General features: G+C 44.8%; 1 protein-coding gene across 3 annotated transcripts in view; it reads right to left on the bottom strand.

Annotated features, from left to right (window-relative positions):
* Positions 1 to 18,713, bottom strand: part of LOC120053598 (lisH domain-containing protein ARMC9) — a 108,842-nt gene that overhangs the window by 57,977 nt on the left and 32,152 nt on the right. For all 3 annotated transcript variants that reach the window (XM_039000738.1, XM_039000737.1, XM_039000736.1), the window contains 5 exons: positions 17,740 to 17,851; positions 16,565 to 16,654; positions 8,685 to 8,775; positions 3,941 to 4,064; positions 461 to 600 (listed from right to left, as the gene is read on the bottom strand). In XM_039000738.1, the coding sequence (XP_038856666.1) occupies positions 461 to 600; positions 3,941 to 4,064; positions 8,685 to 8,775; positions 16,565 to 16,654; positions 17,740 to 17,851 (557 nt within the window). The remainder of the gene's footprint in view (positions 1 to 460; positions 601 to 3,940; positions 4,065 to 8,684; positions 8,776 to 16,564; positions 16,655 to 17,739; positions 17,852 to 18,713) is intronic.

Raw genomic sequence — 18,713 nt, 5'->3', positions numbered from 1 at the left:
CTGAGGGAAATGTAGCCTGATCCCAGATCTGTTTTGGCACAAATAGATCTGGGACCAGGCTAATGGACTGTGCCATCAGGTGGATGTCATACTGGGTAGGGAATGTACCAGGCATGGGTGGTACCAGGTGATGGGTGTACCAGGTATGTGTGGTACCAGGTGATGGGTGTACCAGGTATCGGTGGTACCAGGTGATGAGTGTACCAGGTATGGGCGGTACCAGGTGATGAGTGTACCAGGTATGGATGGTACCAGGTGATGAGTGTACCAGGTATGGGTCGTACCAGGTGAGGAGTGTACCAGGTGATGAGTGTACCAGGTATGGGTGGTACCAGGTGATGAGTGACCAGGTATGGGTGGTACCAGGTGATGAGTGTACCAGGTATGGGTGGTACCAGGTGATGAGTGACCAGGTATGGGTGGTACCAGGTGAGGAGTGTACCAGGTGATGATAGGCTACCTCTGGTGCGTAGACATAGGTTCATGAGCAGGGCCACAGCGTACTCCAGAGTGTAGTCAGACAGACAGTCAGAGTCCTGCAGCTCATCCACCAGCCAGTCAATGAGACCGTCCTCTATCATGGCTGACTGCTGGCTCCTCCTAGAGCACACACACACACACACACACACACACACACACACACACACACACACACACACACACACACACACACACACACGTTAACGCATACACACTGAAACACAAACAAGACAAGACACCCTCACGCGAATGCATATAAAAACACACCGCGCTTGCACACACACACATGGATGTGTACACAAAACTCACATGTTAACACACACACAGACGCACATATACAAACGCACAGGAACAAGCAAACAGAGAGGAACAAAGACTACAGGGTTAGGCCCGGACACCACCAGGTGTTGCACAACGAGCAAACAGAAAGAAACACAGCCTACAAGGTAAGCCGGGAAACAACTAGCTGTTGCACAACGAGCAAACAGAAAGAAACACAGCCTACAGGGAAACAACTAGCTGTTGCAAAAATGTGCCTTTATAAGCTTGTGTTTCAAACAAATAGTTTTCTGATTAACAAACACAAAAAGTGGAGACACTGGCATACCACATTCTCTAGTCTACTAGGGCTGATTGTGGATAGTTAACCAGAGTGGTAGTGTGACTGTGGATACAGAGCGGTAGTGTGACTGTGGATACAGAGCGGTAGTGTGACTGTGGATGCAGAGCGGTAGAGTGACTGTGGATGCAGAGCGGTAGTGTGACTGTGGATGCAGAGCGGTAGTGTGACTGTGGATACAGAGCGGTAGTGTGACTGTGGATACAGAGCGGTAGTGTGACTGTGGATACAGAGCGGTAGTGTGACTGTGGATACAGAGCGGTAGTGTGACTGTGGATACAGAGCGGTAGTGTGACTGTGGATACAGAGCGGTAGTGTGACTGTGGATGCAGAGCGGTAGTGTGACTGTGGATGCAGAGCGGTAGTGTGACTGTGGATACAGAGCGGTAGTGTGACTGTGGATACAGAGCGGTAGTGTGACTGTGGATGCAGAGCGGTAGTGTGACTGTGGATGCAGAGCGGTAGTGTGACTGTGGATGCAGAGCGGTAGTGTGACTGTGGATACAGAGCGGTAGTGTGACTGTGGATGCAGAGCGGTAGTGTGACTGTGGATGCAGAGCGGTAGTGTGACTGTGGATACAGAGCGGTAGTGTGACTGTGGATACAGAGCGGTAGTGTGACTGTGGATGCAGAGCGGTAGTTGGACTGTGGATGCAGAGAGGTAGTGTGACTGTGGATGCAGAGCGGTAGTGTGACTGTGGATGCAGAGCGGTAGTGTGACTGTGGATGCAGAGCGGTAGTGTGACTGTGGATACAGAGCGGTAGTGTGACTGTGGATGCAGAGCGGTAGTGTGACTGTGGATGCAGAGCGGTAGTGTGACTGTGGATGCAGAGAGGTAGTGTGACTGTGGATACAGAGGGGTAGTGTGACTGTGGAAACAGAGCGGTAGTGTGACTGTGGATGCAGAGCGGTAGTGTGACTGTGGATGCAGAGCGGTAGTGTGACTGTGGATACAGAGCGGTAGTGTGACTGTGGATACAGAGAGGTAGTGTGACTGTGGATACAGAGCGGTAGAGTGACTGTGGATGCAGAGCGGTAGTGTGACTGTGGATGCAGAGCGGTAGTGTGACTGTGGATGCAGAGCGGTAGTGTGACTGTGGATGCAAAGCGGTAGTGTGACTGTGGATGCAGAGCGGTAGTGTGACTGTGGATGCAGAGCGGTAGTGTGACTGTGGATGCAGAGCGGTAGTGTGACTGTGGATACAGAGCGGTAGTGTGACTGTGGATACAGAGCGGTAGTGTGACTGTGGATACAGAGCGGAAGTGTGACTGTGGATGCAGAGCGGTAGTGTGACTGTGGATGCAGAGAGGTAGTGTGACTGTGGATACAGAGCGGTAGTGTGACTGTGGATACAGAGCGGAAGTGTGACTGTGGATGCAGAGCGGTAGTTGGACTGTGGATACAGAGCGGTAGTGTGACTGTGGATACAGAGCGGTAGTGTGACTGTGGATACAGAGCGGTAGTGTGACTGTGGATACAGAGCGGAAGTGTGACTGTGGATGCAGAGCGGTAGTGTGACTGTGGATGCAGAGAGGTAGTGTGACTTTGGATGCAGAGCGGTAGTGTGACTGTGGATACAGAGCGGAAGTGTGACTGTGGATACAGAGCGGTAGTGTGACTGTGGATACAGAGCGGAAGTGTGACTGTGGATACAGAGCGGAAGTGTGACTGTGGATACAGAGCGGTAGGGTGACTGTGGATACAGAGCGGTAGTGTGACTGTGGATGCAGAGTGGTAGTGTGACTGTGGATACAGAGCGGAAGTGTGACTGTGGATACAGAGCGGTAGTGTGACTGTGGATGCAGAGTGGTAGTGTGACTGTGGATACAGAGCGGAAGTGTGACTGTGGATACAGAGCGGAAGTGTGACTGTGGATGCAGAGCGGTAGGTAGTATGACTGGTAAAAGATTGTCATATCATAATATAGGTTAGCATAATTCAACACCACACCAGGATGCTAAATAATACAGCACAATAACATACAGGTTAGTGGTCCAAATGGTGTGTGTGTGTGTGTGTGTGTGTGCATGCACACGTGTGAGGAAGTGAGTGGGAGTGTGTTTGAGGAAGTGGGTGAATGAGAGTGTGTTTGAGAAAGTGAGTGAATGAGAGTGTGTTTGAGGAAGTGAGTGAGTGGGAGTCTAGGACAAAATGGCTTCTCAACAGTTTTTACCCCCAAGCCATAAGACTCCTAAACAGGTAATCAAATGGATACCTGGACAATTTGCATTGTGTGCCCCCCCCCCCCCCCCCCCCAACCCCTCTTTTACGCTGCTGCTACTCTCTGTTTATCATATATGCATAGTCACTTTAACTATACATTCATGTACATACTACCTCAATTGGGCCGACCAACCAGTGCTCCCGCACATTGGCTAACCGGGCTATCTGCATTTTGTCCCGCCACCCACCACCCCCTCTTTTACACTACTGCTACTCTCTGTTCATCATATATGCATAGTCACTTTAACCATATCTACATGTACATACTACCTCAATCAGCCCGACTAACCGGTATCTGTATATAGCCTCGCTACCTTTATAGCCTCACTACTGTATATAGCCTGTCTTTTTACTGTTGTTTTATTTCTTTACTTACCTATTGTTCACCTAATACCTTTTTTGCACTATTGGTTAGAGCCTGCAAGTAAACATTTCACTGTAAGGTCTACCTACATCTGTTGTATTCGGCGCACGTGACAAATAAACTTTGATTTGAGTGTGTTTGAGGAAGTGAGTGGGAGTGTTTTTCAGGAAGTGAGTGGGAGTGTTTTTCAGGAAGTGAGTGGGAGTGTGTTTCAGGAAGTGAGTGGGAGTGTGTTTCAGGAAGTGAGTGTACCTGAGGCTGAGTTTCTGCAGGGCTCCCAGGACATTCTCTCTGCTCACAGAGTCTTTCTCCTCTGTCCTTAGAGACTCAATGAGCAGCCTCAACAAAGACGGGACCTGGGACAGGTACACACGACCTGGAACACAACACACACACACACACACACACACACACACACACACACACACACACACACACAACACAACCAGGGGTCACCACCATCGACCGAGGATTATAGCCTGGAATCCATGCTTCAAAATCACCATTTGCTTCATGTTGAAATCCCTGAGCAGTTTCCTTCCTCTCCGGCAACTGAGTTAGGAAGGACACCTGTATGTCTCCCAACTGTTGTATTCGGCGTGTGTGACAAATAACATTTTACTTAATTTGATGTTTGTAGTGACTGGGTGTACACATCTATCAATCAGTGCCCTTAATTTTTTTATTTAAAAAAACAAACAATTCCAGGGGGTGGATCAGCTTTAATATTGCGGATAGATTGTTGCTTCCATCAATGTAATTGTCTGCATCATTTCCAATCCCCCATATATTTTTGGGGTAAATATATATATCTATATACACACACACATACATACAGTGGGGAGAAGAAGTATTTGATAAACTGCCGATTTTCCTACTTACAAAGCATGTAAAGGTCTGTAATTTTTATCATAGGTACACTTCAACTGTGACAGACGGAATCTAAAACAAAAATTCAGAAAATCACATTGTATGATTTTTAAGTAATTAATTTGCATTTTATTGCATGACATAAGTATTTGATACATCAGAAAAGCAGAACTTAATATTTGGTACAGAAACCTTTGTTTGCAAATACAGAGATCATACGTTCCCTGTAGTTCTTGACCAGGTTTGCACACACTGCAGCAGGGATTTTGGCCCACTCCTCCATACAGACCTTCTCCAGATCCTTCAGGTTTCGGGGCTGTCGCTGGGCAATACGGACTTTCAGCTCCCTCCAAAGATTTTCTATTGGGTTCAGGTCTGGAGACTGAACCCAATAGGTCCAGGACCCTGAGATGCTTCTTACGGAGCCACTCCTTAGTTGCCCTGGCTGTGTGTTTCGGGTCGTTGTCATGCTGGAAGACCCAGCCACAACCCATCTTCAATGCTCTTACTGAGGGAAGGAGGTTGTTGGCCAAGATCTCGCGATACATGGCCCCATCCATCCTCCCCTCAATACGGTGCAGTCGTCCTGTCCCCTTTGCAGAAAAGCATCCCCAAAGAATGATGTTTCCACCTCCATGCTTCACGGTTGGGATGGTGTTCTTGGGGTTGTACTCATCCTTTTTCTTCCTCCAAACACGGCGAGTGGAGTTTAGACCAAAAAGCTCTATTTTTGTCTCATCAGACCACATGACCTTCTCCCATTCCTCCTCTAGATCATCCAGATGGTCATTGGCAAACTTCAGACGGCCTGGACATGCGCTGGCTTGAGCAGGGGGACCTTGTGTGCGCTGCAGGATTTTAATCCATGACGGCGTAGTGTGTTACTAATGGTTTTCTTTGAAACTGTGGTCCCAGCTCTCTTCAGGTCATTGACCAGGTCCTGCCATGTAGTTCTGAGCTGATCCCTCACCTTCCTCATGATCATTGATGCCCCACGAGGTGAGATCTTGCATGGAGCCCCAGACCAAGGGTGATTGACCGTCATCTTGAACTTCTTCCATTTTCTAATAATTGAGCCAACAGTTGTTGCCTTCTCACCAAGCTGCTTGCCTATTGTCCTGTAGCCCACCCCAGCCTTGTGCAGGTCTACAATTTAACCCTGATGTCCTTACACAGCTCTCTGGTCTTGGCCATTGTGGAGAGGTTGGAGTCTGTTTGATTGAGTGTGTGGACAGGTGTCTTTTATACAGGTAACGAGTTCAAACAAGTGCAGTTAATACAGGTAATGAGTGGAGAACAGGAGGGCTTCTTAAAGAAAAACGAACAGGTCTGTGAGAGCCAGAATTCTTACTGGTTGGTAGGTGATCAAATACGTGTCATGCAATAAAATGCAAATTAATTACTTAAAAATCATACAATGTGATTTTCTGGATTTTTGTTTTAGATTCCGTCTCTCACAGTTGAAGTGTACCTATGATAAAAATTACAGAACTCTACATGCTTTGTAAGTAGGAAAACCTACAAAATCGGCAGTGTATCAAATACTTGTTCTCCCCACTGTATATATATATATATATATATATATATATATATATATATATATATATATATATATATATATATATATATATATATATATATATATATATATATCAGATACACACACAAACATATATACACATACATATATACACATATACATATATGCATACATACATATATAATATATATACACATATATAATATATACACTGCTCAAAAAAATAAAGGGAACACTTAAACAACACAATGTAACTCCAAGTCAATCACACTTCTGTGAAATCAAACTGTCCACTTACGAAGCAACACTGATTGACAATAAATTTCACATGCTGTTGTGCAAATGGAATAGACAACAGGTGGAAATTATAGGCAAATAGCAAGACACCCCCAATAAAGGAGTGGTTCTGCAGGTGGTGACCACAGACCACTTCTCAGTTCCTATGCTTCCTGGTTAATGTTTTGGTCACTTTTGAATGCTGGCGGTGCTTTCACTCTAGTGGTAGCATGAGACGGAGTCTACAACCCACACAAGTGGCTCAGGTAGTGCAGCTCATCCAGGATGGCACATCAATGCGAGCTGTGGCAAGAAGGTTTGCTGTGTCTGTCAGCGTAGGGTCCAGAGCATGGAGGCGCTACCAGGAGACAGGCCAGTACATCAGGAGACGTGGAGGAGGCCGTAGGAGATCAACAACCCAGCAGCAGGACCGCTACCTCCGCCTTTGTGCAAGGAGGAGCACTGCCAGAGCCCTGCAAAATGACCTCCAGCAGGCCACAAATGTGCATGTGTCTGACCAAACGGTCAGAAACAGACTCCATGAGGGTGGTATGAGGGCCCGACGTCCACAAGTGGGGGTTGTGCTTACAGCCCAACACCGTGCAGGACGTTTGGCATTTGCCAGAGAACACCAAGATTGGCAAATTTGCCACTGGCGCCCTGTGCTCTTCACAGATGAAAGCAGGTTCACACTGAGCACATGTGACAGACGTGACAGAGTCTGGAGACGCCGTGGAGAACGTTCTGCTGCCTGCAACATCCTCCAGCATGACTGGTTTGGCGGTGGGTCAGTCATGGTGTGGGGTGGCATTTCTTTGTGGGGCCGCACAGCCCTCCATGTGCTCGCCAGAGGTAGCCTGACTGCCATTAGGTACCGAGATGAGATCCTCAGACCCCTTGTGAGACCATATGCTGGTGCGGTTGGCCCTGGGTTCCTCCTAATGCAAGACAATGCTAGACCTCATGTGGCTGGAGTGTGTCAGCAGTTCCTGCAAGAGGAAGGCATTGATGCTATGGACTGGCCCGCCCGTTCCCCAGATCTGAATCCAATTGAGCACATCTGGGACATCATGTCTCGCTCCATCCACCAACGCCACGTTGCACCACAGACTGTCCAGGAGTTGGCGGATGCTTTAGTCCAGGTCTGGGAGGAGATTCCTCAGGAGACCATCCGCCACCTCATCAGGAGCATGCCCAGGCGTTGTAGGGAGGTCATACAGGCACGTGGAGGCCACACACACTACTGAGCCTCATTTTGACTTGTTTTAAGGACATTACATCAAAGTTGGATCAGCCTGTAGTGTGGTTTTCCACTTTAATTTTGAGTGTGACTCCAAATCCAGACCTCCATGGGTTGATAAATTTGATTTCCATTGATAATTTTTGTGTGATTTTGTTGTCAGCACATTCAACTATGTAAAGAAAAAAGTATTTAATAAGAATATTTCATTCATTCAGATCTAGGATGTGTTATTTTAGTGTTCCCTTTATTTTTTTGAGCAGTGTATATATACATATATATATATACATATATATATATATACACATATATATATATATATATATATATATATATATACATACATATACACATATATATATATATATATATATACATACATATACATACACACACATATACACACTTTCTTTTAAGAATATACCTTTATTATTCCCTGCAAACCCTACCACCCCTCCCCTAATTGGAGTAAACTAATAAACAATAACACTTAGGCTTCTACCTTCAGTTTATACATACTATACACATTTTACAGACACAATCTATTTTACAATAGTTATATTTTCTTTGTTTTTAGTGCTGGCCTTCTATTTCTGATGTCCATCCAGTTTGATTTCTATTTGTAACTGTGCTATTTCACAACATTTCTGAACCTATATACATTTTACAGACACCTATATGTTTTACATTGGTTATATTGTGGTTATTAGTCCCACCCTTCAGCTCCATTCAACCCCTCCCATCTTGCCCTTAACACCATCCATCTAATTGGTGCCCTTCTTTACGAGATGTTGAAAAACCTTGCCATAATCTTGCCATAATAAAGAGGTTGAATACTTATTGACACAAGACATTTCAGCTTTTCATTTGGAGTTAATTACAAAAAAAAATGTACAAACAAAATTCCACTTTGACATTATGGGGCATTGTCTTTAGATCAGTGACACACAATCTGAATTAAATCAATTTTAAATTCAGGCTGTAACAACACAATTTTGAAAAGGTCAAGGGGTGTGAATACTTTCTGAGGGCACCGTATACTACAACACATTAAATAACATATGACTTACCCTCTGCGAGGGAAGCGAAAGCATTGATGAGACGAGCCATGTACTGCCTGACCATCTCGTTCTTCGACCTCATCAAGAGGAGCACAGATTTCTGCAAAACATATTCCAACGCAGATGTTTTATGGGAAAGCCACTGTCCAGTATAACGGACAATGAACTGTTTCAAATGCACGTTACTGTACATAGTCTAACATCTATTGTTGAATCAATTTCCCTTAGTCAATTCAAGAAAACACTGTGGGGTTGTATCTGGTTGGCAAAAGAGAACCATCGCGCTCTCCCAGAAGCTTGGCTGGTGCATAAAACCCGCAAATTCAGTTGTATGTGGTGTGAAAACATAGATTTTTGGTCTGGTAACTATCCAGGATTTCAGTTGTATATATTTTTATATACAAAATTCAATCTTCACTAGTCACAATGGAAAAATGAATTCATTTGATCTATATGAACAATGAAAGTGCTTGGTAGGCCAACATTTGGCCATGCTCATTGTAATCAATGAAGACAATTTAAAACTATCAAAGTCAAATAATCTCTCAAAAGATACGAGCCAAAGTTTCAAGCCAGCCACCGCACAAAACACCCCTCATCACATGACATTGGAGCAGGTCAGGGGAGAACCACCTCCCCCTTCTCATTGAAGCAATGGAAGTTAAAGGTCAACCGCAGTACTGCAGGCATTGTTGACAGAAAACAGGATCACCCATTATAGCGATTGGAAAAATTGCAATCTTTGTGGTAAATAAAAAAAAAAAAGATTATAATAATAATTCTAAGGCAATAACGGTACCAATAAACGAGAGGCTACAACTGACACTGACAAACTGAGATCAATCTGAATTCAAAACAAACAATAGCTCAGGCTAATGAAGTGACAGATTGTATATTGCCTCCTAATATTGTTCATATAAACATATGGTACATACAGTACCAGTCAAAAGTTTGGACACACCTACTCATTCAAGGGTGTTTCTTTATTTTCACTATTTTCTACATTGTAGAATAATAGAAGACATCAAAACTAGGAAATAACACATATGGAATAATTTAGTAATGGTAAATGTGTTAAACAAATCAAAATATATTTGAGATTCTTCAAAGTAGTCACCCTTTGCATTGATGACAGCTTTGCACATTCTTGGCATTCTCTCAACCAGCTTCATGAGGAAGTCACCTGGAATGCATTTCAATTAACAGGTGTGCCTTGTTAAAAGTTTATTTCTGGAATTTCTTTCCTTCTTAATGAATTTGAACCAATCAGTTGTGTTGCGACAAGGTATGGGTGGTATACAGAAGATAGCCCTATTTGGTAAAAAAACAAGTCCATATTATGGCAAGAACAGCTCAAATAAGCAAAGAAAACGACAGTCCATCATTACTTTTAAGACATTGAAGGTCAGTCAATAGGGAAAATTTCAAGAACTTTGAAAGTTTCTTCAAGTGCAGTCGCAAAAACCATCAAGCGCTATGATGAAACTGGCTCTCATGAGGAACGCCACAGGAAAGGAAGACCCGGAGTTACCTAAATTCATTACAGTTAACTGCACCTCAGATTGCAACCCAAATAAATGCTTCACAGAGTTCAAGTAACAGACACATCTCAACATCAACTGTTCAGAAGAGACTACGTGAATCAGGCCAACCGCCGTGTCTTTGTGAGGCGCAGAGTAGGTGAACGGATGATCTCTGCATGTGTGGTTCCCAACATGAAGAATGGAGAAGGAGGTGTGATGGTCTGGGGGTGCTTTGCTGGTGACACTGTCAGTGATTTATTTAGAATTCAAGGCACACTTAACCGGCATGGCTACCACAGCATTCTGCAGCTATCCGCCACCCCATCTGGTTTGCGCTTAGTGGGACAAACATTTGTTTTTCAACAGGACAATGACTGAAAACACACCTCCAGGCTGTGTAAGGGCTATTTGACCAAGAAGGAGAGTGATGGAGCACTGCATCAGATGACCTGGCCCCCCACAATCACCCGACCTCAACCCAATTGAGATGGTTTGGGATGAGTTGGACCTCAGAGTGAAGGAAAAGAAGCCAACAAGTGTTCAGAATATGTGGGAACTCCTTCAAGACTGTTGGAAAAGCATTCCAGGTGAAGCTGGTTGAGAGAATGCCAAGAGTGTGCAAAGCTGTCATCAATGCAAAATGTAGCTACTTTGAAGAATCTAAAATATATATTTTTTTGGTTAAGTACATGATTCCATATGTGTTATTTCATAGTTTTCATGTCTTCACTATTATTCTACAAATGTAGAAAATAGTAAAAAAAAAAAAAAAAAAACCTTGAATGAGTAGGTGTGTCCAAACTTTTGACTGGTATTGTATATATGTATTATATGCTACAGTAGGCTACTAAGTAACATTTCCAGTGGCACACTGACTCACTCAATGATGAAGATGAAGCCATAGGCTACTACTCATGCTGTTGGCCGATGCGCTCCTCTTGGCAATAGCCTGTCTCAAGACGAGCTACATATATATATATACATACAGTATACAGTATATACAACATACTATCTAATATCTCAAGTTGAAAAGCAGTGCTGCTGTTCGCTCAACATTGGGAGTTGTTTCTATTGTTTCTACAGACAGATTAGTCTTCTCTTTTCCAAACGGTACTTTTTTCCTGCAAATGTATTTAGAAATCTGCAAAAGGCAAACAGACAGCCGCTACCAACCATAGACATATAATCCATAGATGGCAGATCCTGTTCAAGTCCGGACTGGCAGCCATTGCTAGTGTACCCATGAGTTTACAGTCAAATTGCCAGGGTAAGAGGTTCCAAATACCTTCTATGTATTATATGTCTATGGCCACAACACAACAAGCTGTTCTATATTAGGCATGCATGCTGCCCAAATTGCGGCCTTGTCGACTGTAGGCATACCGGTAACTGCCAAAACAAAGAAAACATTTGAGTAAATGAGGGATACAAAGTTTATGTTATGGTGTGTGGGGTTCATTTTCCTGGTATGGTTTAGGTCCACTTGTAGAATCTAAGGTGTATTGAAGTTGTTATGGCTGCTGGTGGCGGCCCAACACCCTATTAAGACACTTTATGTTGGTGTTTCCTTTATTTGGGCAGTTACCTGTATGAACTTGTGATCAAATTTAATCCACAGTTATTTAAAAAAATAACTATTGTCCGTCTGTGGCAAAAATTATTCTCTCCGGTGTATTATGAACATTGAGAGCGGGCTCCTGTGGTTGGATAATAAAAAATAATAAAAAATGAACGTAATTGTATTTTTTGTAGTGTTTTTGCCTCTTGTGCCCAGGCCCTGACTCACACAATTGACCAGTCAAATGTATTTATTACGCCGTTTAAAAAATATTATTGTTTTAATAACTCAATCAAGGCAGGGCCCCCCAGTTACCCACGTGGGCACCCTACCTCCTCTCCTCCCCCCATCTGACGATTAGCAGAGCGACAGCAGCAGGCTGTCTACACTCATTGAGAGTGGGCTCATGAATCCTCCTGTAGTTGGCAGTTACAGTGGAAAAAAGGGGAGTTCTCTTTTTTTGTTGTTGCAAAAAACAAAAACAAACATCGTTACAAAGACGCTTCTCCTTACTCTCGGGGCAAACAATCTTCTAGTGAACCAGTGAATCGTAGGACCAATGATACAGGGGCCCTCCTTCCCTAAGAAGCCAGGAGAAAAACTGTACTACTAGCACTGAATTGGAGGTAGAGGATGTTTCGTAAAAGGTTAAAATAATGAGATTAAGATAGCATGTTTACTGAAGACAGTGAGATGTTCACATGTTCAATTGATTGTCTTTCTTACCAGGAGAGAGAGAGAGAGGTAGAGAGAGAGAGGTAGAGAGAGAGAGAGAGAGAGAGAGGTAGAGAGAGAGAGGTAGAGAGAGAGAGGTAGAGAGAGAGAGAGAGAGAGAGAGGTAGAGAGAGAGAGAGAGGTAGAGAGAGAGAGGTAGAGAGAGAGAGGTAGAGAGAGAGAGGTAGAGAGAGAGAGGTAGAGAGAGAGACAGAGAGAGAGAGAGAGAGATAGAGAGAGGTAGAGAGAGAGAGAGAGAGAGAGAGAGAGAGAGCGCCTGCGTGTGTGTGTGTTAGAGGCATTTTAAACCGGCACATTACTACTGTCAAATTAAATGTGGTATCTAGCCTACTTGAGAGAGCCTGATGAACTTTGGCCTTACCAAAAGAGGTCATGACCTACCACCATTTCCAATATGAAACCATCCCAACATTTAGAACCTGTGAAAGCCTGTGAGTTGACTCTTTAGCCATTCAAGAGATCCCCATTAAATGAAACAAAAAGGCCTAATTCAGATTCTTCTCTCTTCTCTCTGAAGAGTGCCCTTAGCAACGCTTCACATCCTTAAGGGGAAGTGAACGAGTGCCCACTTTGGGGAGGAGAGAATCGTGACAAAGCCCCTATGGTTTCATCAGATAATATGTCTAATGGTTACCTCATGGTTGTACCAGAACATAATGCCACCCTGTAAGTGCCTGAGCTGAAGTTTCCCATAGGTACAGATCTAGGATCAGCTTCTCCATCTGCCAATCCTAACATGAACCATTATTGGGAAAAATGCTAAACTGCCCCAAGATCAGTGTCAAGGGACAACTTCACCCTACACCACCCTGCCTGTTTTAATTGTATTATTTATTTCATCTTTATTTATCCAGGTAGGCCAGTTGAGAACAAGTTCTCATTTACAACTGCGACCTGGCCAAGATGAAGCAAAGCAGTGCGACCAAAAACAACAACACAGAGTTACACATAAACAAACGTACAGTCAATAACACAATAGAAAAGAAAAATAGAAAAATCTATGTACAGTGTGTGCAAATGTAGAAGAGTAGGGAGGTAGGCAATAAATAGGCCCTAGAGGTGAAAATAATTACAATTTAGCATTAATACTGGAGTGATAGATGTGCAGATGATGATGTGCAAGTAAAGATACTGGGGTGTAAAAGAGCAAGAGGGTAAGTAATAATATGGGGATGAGGTAGTCGGGTGTGCTATTTACAGATGGGCTATGTACAGGTACAGTGATCGGTAAGCTGCTCTGACAGCTGATGCTTAAAGTTAGAGAGGGAGATATAAGACTCCAGCTCCAGAGATTTTTACAATTCGTTCCAGTCATTGGTACAGGTACAGTACAGTGATCGGTAAGCTGCTCTGACAGCTGATGCTTAAAGTTAGAGAGGGAGATATAAGACTCCAGCTCCAGAGATTTTTACAATTCGTTCCAGTCATTGGCAGCAGAGAACTGGAAGGAAAGGAGGCCAAAGTAAGTGTTGGCTTTGAGGATGACCAGTGCAATATACCTGCTGGAGCGTGTGCTACGGGTGGGTGTTGCTATGGTGACCAGTGAGCTGAGATAAGGCGGGGCTTTACCTAGCCAAAGACTTATAGATGACCTGGAGCCAGTGGGTTTGACAACGAATATGAAGCGAGGGCCAGCCAACGAGAGCATACAGGTTGCAGTGGTGGGTAGTATATGGGGCTTTGGTGATAAAACGGATGGCAATGTGATAGACTACATCCAGTTTGCTGAGTAGAGTGTTGGGGGCTATTTTGTAAATGACATTGCCAAGTCAAGGATCGGTAGGATAGTCAGTTTTACGAGGGTATGTTTGGCGGCATGAGTGAAGGAGGCTTTGTTGCGAAATAGGAAGCTGATTCTAGATTTAATTTTGGATTGGAGATGCTTAATGTGAATCTGGAAGGAGAGTTTACAGTCTAACCAGACACCTAGGTATTTGTAGTTGTCCACATATTCTAGGTCAGAACCGTCCAGAGTAGTGATGCTAGTCGGGCGGGCGGGTGTGGGCAGCAATCGGTTGAAGAGCATGCACTTAGTTTTACTAGCATTTAAAAGCAGTTGGAGGCCACAGAAGGAGTGTTGTATGGTGTTGAAGCTCGTTTGGAGGTTTGTTAACACAGTGTCCAAAGAAGGGCCAGATGTAAACAGAATGGTGTCGTCTGCGTAGAGGTGGATCAGAGAATCACCAGCAGCAAGAGCGACATCATTGATGTATACAGAGAAGAGAGTCGGCCCAAGAATTGAACCCTGTGGCACCCCCATAGAGACTGCCAGAGGTCCGAACAACAGGCTCTCTGATTTGACACACTGAACTCTATCTGAGTCTGCCGATAAGAATGGGGTGATTGACAAGAGTCGAAAGCCTTGGCCAGGTCGATGAAGACGGCTGCACAGTACTTTAATTGATGGCGGTTATCATATCGTTTAGGACCTTGAGCGTAGCTGAGGTGCACCCATGACCAGCTCGGAAACCGGATTGCACAGCGGAGAAGGTACGGTGGGATTTGAAATGGTTGGTGATCTGTTTATTAACTTGGCTTTCGAAGATTTTAGAAAGGCAGGGCAGGATGGATATAGGTCTATAACAGTTTGGGTCTAGAATGTCTCCCCCTTTGAAGAAGGGGATGACCGCGGCAGCTTTCAAATCTTTGGGGATCTCAGACGATATGAAAGAGAGGTTGAACAGGCTAGTAATAGGAGTTGCAACAATTTCGGCAGATCATTTTGGAAAGAGAGGGTCTAGATTGTCTAGCCCGGCTGATTTGTAGGGATCCAGATTTTGCAGTTCTTTCAGAACATCAGCTATCTGGATTTGGATGAAGGAGAAGTGTGTGTGTGGGGGGGGGGGGGGGGGGGTTGTGCAAGTTGCTGTGGGGGGTGCTGAGATGTTGGCCAGGGTAGGGGTAGCCAGGTGGAAAGCATGGCCAGCCGTGGAAAAATGCTTATTTAAATGATCGAATATCGTAGATTTATCGGTGGTGACAGTGTTTCCTATCCTCAGTGCAGTGGGTAGCTGAGAGGAGGTGCTCTTATTCTCCATGGACTTTCCAGTGTCCCAAAACTTTTTGGAATTAGTGCTACAGGAAGCAAATTTCTGTGTGAAAAAGCTAGCCTTAGCTTTCCTAATTGAGTATATTGGTTCCTGACTTCCCTAAAAAGTTGCATATCGCAGGGGCTATTCGATGCTAATGCAGAACGCCACAGGATGTTTTTGTGCTGGTCAAGACCAGTCAAGTTTGGGGTGAACCAAGGGCTATATCTATTCTTAGTGCTAAAGTTTTTGAATGGGGCATGCTTATTTAAGATGGAGAGGAAAGAGCTTTTGAAGAGCAACCAGGCATCCTCTACTGACGGGATGAGGTCAATATCCTTCCAGGATACCCGAGCCAGGTCGATTAGAAAGGCCTGCTTGCTGAGGTGTTTTAGGGAGCGTTTGACAGTGATGAGGGGTGGTCGTTTGACCGCGGACCCAGTACGCACGCAGGCAATAAGGCAGTGATCGCTGAGATCCTGGTTGAAGACAGCAGAGGAGTATTTAGAGGGCAGGTTGGTCAGGATGATATCTAAGAGGGTGCCCATGGTTACGGATTTTGGGTTGTACCTGGTAGGTTCCTTGATGATTTGTGTGAGATTGAGGGCATCTAGCTTAGATTGTAGAACGGCCGGGATGTTAAGCATGTCCCAGTTTAGGTCACCTAACAGTACGAACTCTGAAGATAGGTGGGGTGCGATCAATTCACATATGGTGTCCAGGGCATAACTGGGGGCCGAGGGGGGTCTATAACAAGCGGCAATAGCGAGAGACTTGTTTCTGGAAAGGTGGATTTTTAAAAGTAGAAGCTCGAATTGTTTGGGCACAGACCTGGATAGTATGACATAACACTGCAGGCTAACTCCGCCCCCTTTGGCAGTTCTATCTTGTTGGAAAATGTTATAGTTAGGGATGGAAATTTCAGGATTTTTGGTGGCCTTCCTAAGCCAGGATTCAGACACGGCTAGGACATCCGGGTTGGCGGAGTGTGCTAAAGCAGTGAATAACACAAACTTAGGGAGAAGGCTTCTAATGTTAACCCACCTGTCTGGTGCTGTGATCCAGGAGGTCGTTGCTGACGTAGGCCTGCAGTACCGTGTCCCTCTGCTCACCTTGGAGAGAACGGGTCAGTCTCTGAGGATAGGAGAACACACAAGGTGATGACATAGACAGGCAGACAGACTGGCAAACAGACAGAAAGACAGGCAGGTAGGCAGACAGACTGGCAGACAGGCACAGAGACCTAGAGACACAGAGGCAGAGAGACACAGAGACAGAGAGACATCAAGGCACAGAGACAGACAGGCACAGAGAGAGAGAGAGACACAGAGTGAAAGGGAGACACAGAGAAAGAGAGGCGGAGAGACACAAAGACCGAGAGACAGAGACACAGACACATAGAGACAGAGACACATAGAGACAGAGACAAAGAGACAGATATACATAGAGACAGAGACATAGAGACAGAGACACATAGAGACAGAGACACATAGAGACACAGAGACAGAGTCATAGAGACAGAGACACATAGAGACAGAGACACATAGAGACAGAGACATAGAAACAGAGACACATAGAGACAGAAACAGAGAGACAGAGACACAAAGTGACAGAGACATAGAAACAGAGACATAGAAACATAGACACAAAGTGACAGAGACATAGAGACAGAGACATAGAGACACACAGAGACAGAGACAAAGAGACAGAGACATAGAGACACACAGAGACAGAGACAAAGAGACAGAGACACAGAGACAGAGACACAGAGACAGAGACAAAGAGACAGAGACATAGAAACAGAGACACAAAGTGACAGAGACATAGAGACAGAAACACATAGAGACAGAAACAGAGAGACAGAGACAGAGAGACACAAAGAGACAGAGACATAGAAACAGAGACACATAGAGACAGAGACATAGAGACAGAGACACATAGAGACAGAGACAGAGAGACAGAGACAGACAGAGACACAAAGTGACAGAGACACAAAGTGACAGAGACATAGAGACAGAGACACATAGAGACAGAGACAAAGAGACAGAGACATAGAAACAGAGACACAAAGTGACAGAGACACATAGAGACAGAGACATAGAGACAAAGAGACAGAGACAAAGAGACACATAGAGACAGAGACAAAGAGACAGAGACATAGAGACATAGAGACAGAGCAGTAGCAGTAGGCCTGGGCATGTCTAGGCTGTCTGACTGACCCAGCACAGGGCCTGGAGCAGCAGGGCCTTGAGTCTGTCTGATCCCAAAAGCAAGTCTCTCTTCAGCTTGTCATAGTCCAGAGAGGGCAGCAGCGGCACCTCCTTAGGCCTCCTGTATAGGGGAGATGGTGGGTGTTTTTCACAAACTATCTGCTCTAGTTTGTATTTATTATGGATCCCCATTAGTTCTTGCCAAGGCAGCAGCTACTCTTCCTGGGGTTTATTATGGATCCCCATTAGTTCCTGCCAAGGCAGCAGCTACTCTTCCTGGGGTTTATTATGGATCCCCATTAGTTCCTGCCAAGGCAGCAGCTACTCTTCCTGGGGTTTATTATGGATCTCCATTAGTTCCTGCCAAGGCAGCAGCTACTCTTCCTGGGGTTTATTATGGATCCCCATTAGTTCCTGTCAAGGCAGCAGCTACTCTTCATGGGGTTTATTATGGATCCCCGTTAGTTCCTGCCAAGGCAGCAGCTACTCTTCCTGGGGTTTATTATGGATCCCCATTAGTTCCTGTCAAGGCAGCAGCTACTCTTCCTGGGGTTTATTATGGATCCCCGTTAGTTCCTGCCAAGGCAGCAGCTACTCTTCCTGGTGTTTATTATGGATCCCCATTAGTTCCTGCCAAGGCAGCAGCTACTCTTTCTGGGGTTTATTAAGGATCCCCATTAGTCCCTGCCAAGGCAGCAGCTACTCTTCCTGGGGTTTATTATGGATCTCCATTAGTTCCTGCCAAGGCAGCAGCTACTCTTCCTGGGGTTTATTATGGATCCCCATTAGTTCCTGCCAAGGCAGCAGCTACTCTTCCTGGGGTTTATTATGGATCCCCATTAGTTCTGCCAAGGCAGCAGCTACTCTTCCTGGGGGTTTATTATGGATCCCCATTAGTTTCTGCCAAAGCAGCAGCTACTCTTCCTGGGGGTTTATTATGGATCCCCATTAGTTCCTGCCAAGGCAGCAGCTACTCTTCCTGG

This window comes from Salvelinus namaycush, chromosome 9 (assembly GCF_016432855.1).
Source record: "Salvelinus namaycush isolate Seneca chromosome 9, SaNama_1.0, whole genome shotgun sequence".
Taxonomy (NCBI): domain Eukaryota; kingdom Metazoa; phylum Chordata; class Actinopteri; order Salmoniformes; family Salmonidae; genus Salvelinus; species Salvelinus namaycush.
This window is presented reverse-complemented; position numbering and strand designations above follow the sequence as displayed.